Source organism: Pieris napi, chromosome 18 (genome assembly GCF_905475465.1).
Source record: "Pieris napi chromosome 18, ilPieNapi1.2, whole genome shotgun sequence".
Taxonomy (NCBI): Eukaryota; Metazoa; Arthropoda; class Insecta; order Lepidoptera; family Pieridae; genus Pieris; species Pieris napi.
Window position 1 is genome coordinate 9,251,438 of NC_062251.1, and position 10,881 is coordinate 9,262,318.

At 35.9% G+C, this 10,881-nt stretch overlaps 1 protein-coding gene across 1 annotated transcript; it reads left to right on the top strand.

The window, feature by feature from the left end:
- Nucleotides 1-388: 388 nt before the first annotated feature.
- LOC125058574 (protein ALP1-like) lies at nt 389-4,281 on the top strand. Its single transcript, XM_047662681.1, has 2 exons — nt 389-2,497; nt 3,339-4,281. Exons 1-2 carry the CDS (start codon nt 2,109-2,111, stop codon nt 4,261-4,263), a joined length of 1,314 nt encoding a protein of 437 aa, XP_047518637.1. The 5' UTR covers nt 389-2,108; the 3' UTR covers nt 4,264-4,281.
- Nucleotides 4,282-10,881: the final 6,600 nt, after the last annotated feature.

A 10,881-nucleotide genomic window follows, 5' to 3' on the forward strand; every position in this document is an offset into this window, starting at 1 on the left:
TGCTTCAGTCTTTTCGTTCTTTGGTTGAGAAATGTCTGATGAGAATCTGTTGAATAGATCAAATATTTTAGTTAAGGGCTCATGCAATCCTTAATCGATGTGTGCTCTTCTTATTTTCCGTGTATATGACCCATGCATATACAACTGTTATCGTTTTGTACCATTTTACGGTTTCCCGCAATTGCGAAAAATAGGCACCCATTTGGTCAATCTACAGACCCTTTGGAATCCAATATGACCTTCGGCTCCCAAATGTGTTACCCGTTTTTCACTACCACAGCAAATTTGTCGGAATGCTTTGCCGATTTATTTATTCATCCCCTATAAGCACCGTTACTACGTATTCATTATCAAAAGCCATTGTTTCACCTTTCTGCAGTTTTGAATCTACAACAGCTTAGGCAATCCTCTTCTGTTTTTTGCAATGAGTCAATTAAATGCGTTTGCTTCTCCAATAACTAATAAGCTAGTTCTAAGCTATTGTGCCAGTTGTCAGTTGCAAGTGTGTGGCCTTTGTCAAATATATGCTCACTGAGTGCCATCACCACATATCCGTGAACAGGACATAGCTTAAATAGCTTCATGCCATATTGTGTTTCTTACTTTTATTGTACCTACTACCTGAATTTAATTCGACCTCTGTAAGGCACTTGGCTTTCGTCAACACAAATATCTTCTCTTTTCATTGAGAGCATCGATTATTGGTCTTATTTTTACAATACATTCGTTTCTGACAGCAGTTACATTGTCGTTAAAGTATGTTTAGAAATCAGAAAATCACAAATAGAAACAGGAACAAACAGTTTCAAAGTACCTAAATTGTATTTAAGTACCAGACATGTAAAATAAAACTAGGAAACGAAGTAGATAAGTCCTTTTTTTTATTTTTTTTATGCTTGTGCTTGTTATAATAAACTTGAGCTGCCGTTTTGTAATAATCACCTTCATTTTCGTCATAGGTCACTTTTCCATCGAGAATCCGGTTTATTGACCTGCACCAACTATAAATCAAAATCTTTATGTCCATAAACTGTTCTTTCAATTCATTTTTGTGTTGATCACAATTAAATGAAAGATCAATTAAAACGTCAGCCAAAATAACCACTGAAGCCTTGAGGTTCTTTTTTGGGACATTTTTTTTCAATACCCCAGTGGCTATGCTTTGAAGTTCTTGGAAGCAAATTTCTACTTCTTTGCTGGGATATGTGAGCCAATTTTTATTTTGATATTCTTTGGCCCGAATAAAGGCGTTGTTGTCATTTTCACATGTTTCATTAACAGTTTCTAAATTTTGCATCAGAATTTCACTGTGGCATGGAATTTCTGTTTCTGGTTCATCAGATAGTGGCTTTTCAGCGTTCTGGGGATTTAGGAAAAATTTAAAGTCCTCTAAACATTCGATTTCATCAGCTTCGCAGTTTGCCCGAAGGGAGTGCTGAGTGTTAAAGTTTTTCAACAGTAACGCCTTGTATGCGCTTTCAAACCCTACAGTGTTAGGGGCAATATTTCTCACTCCGTAACTCCTAATGTTCCCGAAGAAATTCTCAACTGGGTCTTGGTTTAAGTTTCTTGTTAATAATGCATCTAAGCCGTATTTTTTTGTGAAGACTATTTCTTCCATGCCTTCAATGGTCTTTATTAGGTTAGTTACTGACGGAATAGTGACTTCAGTAAACCTGATTTTGTTGGAAACTGTTAACTCAAAAATTTTACAGTTTTTAAAACGTTTCGTGTCTCCCTCCACAGTTGAAAATGGGGTGAATTTCTTTTTACTGCACCTTTATACTTTTTGCCATTTGGCACGTGAAAAGAGCTTACATTTAAGCTGTCAAAAATATTATCTAATAGAAATGTAATGTCTATTAAATTTTAGCATTCTTCCGGCACATCACCCCTGGTAGTGAGATAGTTCATAGTTTAGTGAACAAAGCCACTTTTTAATTATTATTTTAATTTCGTTTAAAATAGAGACATATCGCAACTTTCTAGATATCCATATTAGTTTTCTAGTCCGATCGTAAACTTAAGCCGCATTTATATTTATCTGACGTGTTGTGTTGTGATGCTCTCTGTCGTGATGGCTACTGTTCACATTGATATGACGTGTTATGATGCATTATGACGGTTTTTTGTATCAGTTCCGTCTTGACTCCCAGAGAGTTCACACATTTGCAATGTTTTTTCAAGAATCATCCGATTCAGATTCAGATTTTGAAGAAGAGTTGGAATTATTGGCGTTGGCAACGCTTCTAACTAAACAAAGAAAAAGAAGAAGATATTGGATACATCCCGTAAATAGAAAAAGAGAGAACAGAGGCGAGTTTCATTGTCTCGTTAAAGAGCTTGAGAGTGATGCAGAAAAATTTCATCAGTATTTTAGAATGTCTAAGGCACAGTTTGAGGAAATTCATCGTTTGATTGAAGAAGACATCAAAAAAATACGGACAAAATTTCGTAAACCTATTGGAACAAAAGAAAGACTTGCAGTATGTTTAAGGTAAGATTTTTATTTTTCATATAAATCAATTATCTTCCTCAGAAAATTGTATGTCTGAATAATATGCCGAGAGACGAGAATCCTGTTGTTCCGAATCCAATGTCGATGCTTCCATTGGTGCTGTGAATGTCGGTGTGTAGGCGAAGGTTGATGTACTGGGGAATGACAGCATGGATGTGGATGTGTGAACGGGTGATTGCAGTCTCTGTTGTTGCGGCTGAGAAATAATCTGGCGAGTCACATTGATTGGCATTCTGCGGATTTGGTCTTGTGCTTCGAGGATGCGTATTTCGGCTTGTGATATTGCCGTGTGCAAATCTAATTTTATTTTGGACTGTTCGAGTTTAGGAAGTTTTTTTAGGGCTTTGCTCATGCTGAGAAAGAATAAGTCAGTTTCATCCATGTCTTTATCCTGGAGCTTGTTTTGTTGTTTTTGAAGTCGCAAATCATGCGATGATTTCATCAAATCGTATAATTCATGTAAGTTGGTTTTATTGCGTACAGGTCTGCTATAATTTGAAGAACTGGATTGTGGTGTTGGTGAGCGGTTATCTAATTGAGATTGAATGGTATCGGATTCAGATTCTTCTAAATTAATATCAGATTTTACTGAATTTGGCGGTGACTCAAGATTAGTTACTGTAGCCCGAGATTCTATATACGTCTGTAAAAAATTCATCTGCTCTTCATACTTCCATGGAATTATTGATTTAGCGGCCTGACCACTTTTTTTATTTTTACGACGTTTCATGGCGTTTACATAGGCATTTCTTAATTTTGTCCACTCATCTTTACATTTATCCACTGAAACAAAAAAAAACATATTTTATTTTAATTACAGATTTTTGGCAACTGGAAACTCCTATCGGTCGTTGGCGTTCAGTTATCGCATGGGTTTTTCTACAGTTAAAATCATAGTCGAAGAAGTATGTACTGCAATATGGAAGAATTTGGCACCTATTGTAATGCCCAAACCTACTGAACAAACATGGAGAGAGATTGAAAAAGGTTTTGAAAAGATATGGCATTTCCCAAATTGTCTCGGATCACTGGACGGAAAGCACATTAATTTAATATGTCCAATAAATGCCGGCTCAACTTATTTTAATTACAAAAATGAGCATTCGATTGTGTTGCTAGGACTTGTTGACGCCCATTACAGATTTATTATAGTAGATGTAGGGGCATATGGGAGAAATAGTGATGGTGGTATATACCAAGAGTCATTAATGGGGAAAATGTTTGAAAATTGTCAGTTAAATGTGCCACCGAATAAACCATTAAGCCAAAATACTGAACCTTTACCTTACACTATTGTGGCAGATGCGGCATTTCCATTAAAAACCTATTTATTAAAACCATACAGTAAAGTAAAATTAGTTAACAATGATGCAAACAAAAATTTTAATTATCGTTTATCTCGTGCTCGCCGCACTGTAGAAAATGCATTCGGTATATTGCGAGCGAGATTTAGAGTGTTTCAAGAACCTTTACAAGTACAGCCGAACATGGCGGACAAGATTGTACTTGCTGCTTGCTGCCTCCATAACCTTTTAACTCAAAATACACAAGAAACTGAAGAAATATTGACGGACGAAATTCAGGTTCACAACAGTGGCTTTGTAGACATTGGCCCTTTACATAGAAATCCATCACAAGAAGCTACTCAAGTTCGCGAAGCGTTTAAAAACTATTTTGTAAGTTCAGAAGGGCAAGTTCCATGGCAAATTCAAGCTATTAGACAAAGTAGAACTCGGTATAATTAAATAAAAGCACTTTACTTACGAGGTTGTTTCATTTTTTCTCCTATCTCTTCCCAAATAGCTGCTCTCATAACTTGATCTTTATATTCTTTACATTTTGGATTATAAATCACTTTAAATTGTCTTACGTATTCAATTAGTTGCTCTTCGTCCATTTCTGACGCGTAATAACACAACACTGGCGCGTGCACACTAGTCTGATGCGGTATGACGTCTCACGGCACCGCCCCCCGCACCTCACCCTTTCTGACGCGGACCGGGATCGCCTGTGACACGACACATCAGAAGCCGTCATAACACACCGCATTGAATAAATGTGAACGCTTCCATATTAAATGTATGAAACTGATACCGTTCTGATGCATCACAACACAACACGTCAGATAAATGTAAATGCGGCTTTAGTCTACCTGCATGTACCAAGTGAGGTGGTGATCAATGTGAAAACCCAAATACTTTACACAGTTCTCACGAGAAATAAATGCAATGCAATGCATGCATGTGTAATTGGAGAGAGTTAATGAATAAGGCACTGTGTGGTTCCTTAAAAAAAAATGCAAGAAATTTAGTTTTTGATATATTAAGACTTAAAAGATTTTTTTGTAACCAGGGGTAACAGTAATTCTTCTTATTCACCTACCATTTCACCATATATCGATATGTCCCTGATGTCTATTTCACATAAATCTACCATAAGATTTTTAGCCAGGCAAACAACAGAGTTCTTCACTTTTTCCACTGATTTATCAGGTTTTTTATTTTTTGTTGCAAGTATTAAATTTTATCTTGAAGAACCATTATGTATTCAAGATCCTTTTTACGTATCACCTCAATGTCGATGACTTTTCGAGACAGCAGACGATGTAGATGGAGTTAAATTTGTTGTAATCGATGAATTACACATCATTGGAACGCTGACCACCATTGCGCCCTACTTTAATTGCCCCTTTTTACCCAACTTTAGTCAAACTATGTATTACAATTATTGAACTTAATAATATATGACAACTTTTAATCGGCCCAATTTAAGGTTCATGACCAATAATCTATATTTTAGACTTATTACAAATTTAATATCTGGGCGGATGCCCTTCATCATCAGAATCAGCCATGTCTTCAATAAGTTGTAATGTGCGTGGGAACAAAATAATCACCAGTCACAATCAAAAGTTATTTAATCGCACAAAGTATCTCCCTTGCAGATATTCACTAGTAATTAGGGAATTACTTAATCAATCACTTTTAATTAGTTTTGAAACAACAAGGCACAAGATTATTTGGAACAAAAGCGATTCGTCGCAAACGTGGTGCGCTCGCCGTTGACGCTCGAAACCAAGAGAAGTCAACATGGCCGCGCTGACCATCGACACGACGCTCCGCCAGACTGACAGTTGTCAAATCTCGTTCCGACGTATTTCTCAACAGATGACGCTAGCAATGCGCCGTCAAATATATATTTGTTTAAATAATAATAAGAGGATTTGACCGGTCCGATATTAGGTATCCGATTAATTGCTCTCGATGTCTGTTGTCCGCTTTCTTTTATAATGATGTTGCGTCAGAGGGGTGCAAGTATTGCTTTTGCGGGGCATAGGGGGTTGCAGTGGATATGTAACACATTTGGCATCATATATCGTCATGGAAACCGCAATATGTCGTATGTCCAAAAATCTAAGTTTTCAGGAGGGACAAAAAACTGTTCCAACATGTCATTATGCTTCCAATTTATTTATTAAATGCTTAAACATTATTTATTTTACCTTAGAATGATAATGGTGTAATTTTTTTTTCAAAATGTATCGCTTTATTTGATTTATGTTGACATATGACCTTTTGTGTACAGATTTTTTTTTAATTTTCGTTGACATACGACCTTTTCTCAGGTGTTCTAAAAATGAATGGTATGTATGTAGGTAAAGAAAAAAAAATCAATTTGCTAAAAATCTCTTTATTATTTGTAAAAATATTTTAAAAAAAGACAAACTAATAAAAAATACAATTTAAAATATTTTAAAATCCTGATAATGTTTAGAAAGTTTTGAAACTGTTAATTAGCTTACTTTTTGTGTGGTAGAGTTTCATAAAAGTTTCTGTAATCTTCTTGTATAAGTTTTTTTAGCTCTTGAAGGTGTTGAAACTTACTTCTTTCAATTGGGCAGGATCGGTCATATAACTTCGGCCTAATGGTGCTGAGGCTTATTGAACGTCGTGGACGACATGGTAATCGTCGCTAAATGCAAGTTTAGAATTGATTACCTTCTCCGGGGTATACTGGAGGGCCACAAGGTCATTAACACAGGGATCTCCTGCTTTATACCCTGGCCGAATACTGGTATAGTAATCAGAATTAAACTCTTCAAAGTCGTTGTAGCTCAAATAATATGTTTTGAATGGCTGGTCAGGTCGTGCTGATTGTATAACTGGAATGTAGTCTGCAGGAAGGAACACTTGCTTTCGATGCTTTAGCTTAGTTTCAATTGCGGAATGGCATCTATCTACTTCCATGTGGGTGTGGCCCACCTCAAGATACTTTTGTTCAATAATTAACCTGTACTTCATGCTCAAGTCTAATAGGGCATTAGACAGTTTGGTATTCCTATTTTGGTAACCACACCCATCACTCCATATAACAATTTTTTGTGGAATAGTCTGGGCCTGAGCTAATTCATTTGAGATAAACTTAGTTGCTATAGAAGCAAAGACGTCGCTATCCAACCCACCATTTCCTTCGTGCCAAACATAGCACGAAACATCTTTTGATGACAAATTATAATTAACCTGATTGTGGACTTTTAAATTTAGTTTTATAATAATTTGCTGCCGCATTTAAACGTGGTGCCAGAAGCACAGCTTGTAGGTCAACTGTATAAGATCTGACTTTGCCACTATTTTTAAGGGCTTTGCTTTTGTCAGCCTCTTTTTCAGCAATTGCTTCTTGTTTTTTTTTTAATATGCTTTGCATACGATTCTTCGTCCAGAGTTCCAGCTTCATGCATGGTACATTCATTACATTGATCTTTTTTCGGTGTGTAAAATGCTAAGTTCATTCAATTTTTTATTGCAGTGAGATCTTGTTCTGGAAATGACCTTTTATGATATCAGGGTGGTATTATACAGGGTGTTTGGTGAATCGTTTGCCAAATCAAAATGGTGGATTGGGGGGTCTTTATCTATTATCCCAGGCCTCACAAAGAGTTCTTGGGCCAACGGAATAATTTATGTCGATTTTTTTAATGTTTTCTTTAAATTATCCAATTGACTTTCAAAGGTAAATAAAAAATAAATTATACAGTAAGTACACATAATGTTATGTTTTTTCTTAATCTACAATAGTGTACCAATCCAAAAAATAAAAAAATTACTTGCCAGCAGTATGTAGTTTTTTTTTATGAACTAGCAGTTTTAAAAAAATATTTTTTTTTAAGTAAGTTCAATTTTGAACGTTAATTAAAAAAAAACTAAAAGCGCTGATGTTCTTCGAATCATTTTAAAAACTACTCTGGACTATCGCAATTCTAACAGTATGCAATAAATAAATAAAAACTTTTACTATCTCCATTAATTTTGAAACTTATGTTTAGGGTATTGCGTGGGAGGAAATTAAAAAACATAGAAAATGTAATTTTAATCATTTTTATTATTTTTTCCCTATTACAAATCTTGCTCAAATTGTTGTCCCCTATTGCGAATGCACGCGCGACACCTATCTCTGACTTCGACGGTTGTCGTATGAAGATTCATTTCTTGCCGGATAGTGACAAAAGCATCTTCTATTCTCTGGATTAACTCCTCCCTTGTCTCAACCTCCGTCGCATACACAATTGCTTTGGCTCGTCCCCAGATGTAAAAATCCAGTGGAGTTAGTTCTGGTGAACGTGGTGGCCATGCGATAGGACCATCTCTTCCAATCCACGAATTTGGGAATACATTATCCAAATGTTCTCGCACGGTTACTCTCCAGTGTGCTGGGCAGCCATCGTGTTGGAATACTATCCGCCTGTTTTCATTAAAAATGGGCAACTCATCCATCAATTCAGGCAACTCATTTTGTAAAAAAAAACAGATAATTATCTCCGTTAAGATTATCCGGCAAATAATGTGGCCCAATAACATTATTGCCAATCACTCCTGCCCCAACATTGACACTAAATCTTCTCTGAAAGGACCTTTGTCGTTTTACTTTTGGGTTCTGATCTTTTGACGACCAATGGTGTAAATTATGTAAATTCAATATTCCTTCTTTTGTGAATTTGGATTCATCCGTCCACAAAATACTTTTTAAAAAGTCAGGATCATCCACGTCCCCCACGGTTTTATTTTAGTCTAGTCTATGCATATGTTTATAATTACCACGACTGTATCTATTTTATTATTTTTTGGTTTTTAGTACATTTATCTTAAACATTGCGATGTATGTTTAACATAAAACCGTTTAACTTAAAAAGTTTTTTTACCTATTTTTATTTTATAGTTTTTATTTTGCATTCTGTTTAATTCAATTAGTGCTTCATTATTGCAAGGTTTCTTGTCCGTTAGTTTATTGCAGTCCAACTCCTCTATACGTAGTCCCTGCAAAGATCTTACTCTACTAAGAGCCACGTAGGTTGACCTTCTTCAAACAGTTTCGCACCTAAGTATACGACTGCGTGATCCTCAGTGCTGCCCTGCATTTTATGTATTGTAGAAATCAATTCGGACGGAAGGTACATCTGTTGCATACATCTGAGTTCGACGAAATTGAGGCCAAACGATTTCGTTGATGTAGCCTATAGCGCCATTTACTAATCCTTGAAACGTCAATATTGGACCGTAGCATGACTTTTGCCCCCACAAATATTTGCAGTTCCGCTGGTAAACCCCCAGTTTTGTTGATATCAGCTGGTATTATAGTAGCTATATCCACATTGTCTGCATTTCGTGTGGCGTGTACTAGCTGATCCTGCGCTTTTATTTTGTAAATGCGAGCACCATTATTATTGGGTTTTTAGCTCACCGACTCTCAAAGCATTCAAAATATCAATAAAAGTCTGGTCACCTTGCTGACGCATATTTTCAGCTAGATTTAGAAATTTAATGCCCCAGAATAGTATTAAAACTAATAACAACCTGCACAATCTGCTGAATAGTATTTCCGCAGAGATACATCCCTCTTCTAGATTGAATAATAAGTGATCTCCAGGACCGCCCGTCTCAATTAATTCGTTAATTTGTTTCAGCTAAGCGTTTTCATGCCAAAAAGCGAATATAGTAATGAAGACATTGAAACTGTTAAACAACTAGCTACCGACTATACATTATTACTAGATAACACTCCAGTATCTATCATTGTATATAAAACAAAAGAACTAAAACGGTAATGGGCTGGACATACCATAAGAGGAGCAGATAAATGGAGCAAAATTGTAACACTATGGCAACCATAATAGAAACAGAGGTAGGCAATTTAAAAGGTGGGCCGATGAATTCATGGAAATGGCTGGAAAGACTAAGACCTGGACGAGATTGGTATACAATAAGGAAAAATGGACGACAATGGGGGAGGCCTTTACCCGTAGGCACACAGAACCAGTTATCGTAGATTAAGTAAACAAATTGTTATAATGTATATATTTTTGTATTTCTGATATAAGGCTATAAATAAATAAATTTTGTCTGTTTCTATTTAGTTTGTTGGAATTTCCAAGATAATAAGAAAGTTGATAAGAAATGTTATTTGGGGTACAGATTCGAATCTTTTGTGTCAACGATGAGAGAAAAAGGACTTCCACGGAATGAAGAAGAAATGATACGTAATAGGTACATCCAGTTTATTGTGCAGTTGGTTTATGAACTGAAAAACAGATTGCCCGAAAACTTAAAACTCATGAAAAATATGAAAAGAATCAGTGTAGATTGTGCACTGTCTCACAATAAAGAGCCGATCACTGACCTGATCTTACATTGTAATAAAAATTAAGAATACATAGCGAAAGTTGACGAGCAGTGGCGTCAAATCCATTTACTCAAATGGATAAATACAAAAAATACCAAGGAAAATTGGTACGAGGTGCTGGATTTCGAAGACATTGCAGGAGAAAACCGATTTGAAGATTAAGCCACGTTTGCTATATCTAGCTAGTTTTACCGCACTCTCATGCTGAAGTAGAGCGATTATTCAGCATGATGAATATCGTTAAGACAAAACACGTTGTGGTGACTGGTCGTACTTGAATTCGTGTATGCGGTGATGTTAATTATTTCGACTATGTGTTTGCGTGTTGTTCCCACGAGAATGTAAGTGCGTGCTCCTATTTCACCATGCCTCCTGCTGATAGGGGACAAGTCTTTGTTTTTATTTATGTTCTTATTATTAATTACTTAAAATGTCATGTGGAACATGGTGTAATGGTTGCAGCTCCTTACAACCGTTGTGTAAAAAAAAAAAAAAAAAAACATGGCGATTAAAAAGAGTGGCGGAGAGTTTATTGCCAGTTCTTCTCTTCCGTTCTACGCCCTTGATTTGAGAACTGGCAGTAAATGTAAAATTAGAAGCATTAATATTTATATCTTTAATGACGAATCACAAGTGTACATTGTGTTACCTACGTGAATAAATGATTTTTGAATTTGAATTTGAAAACA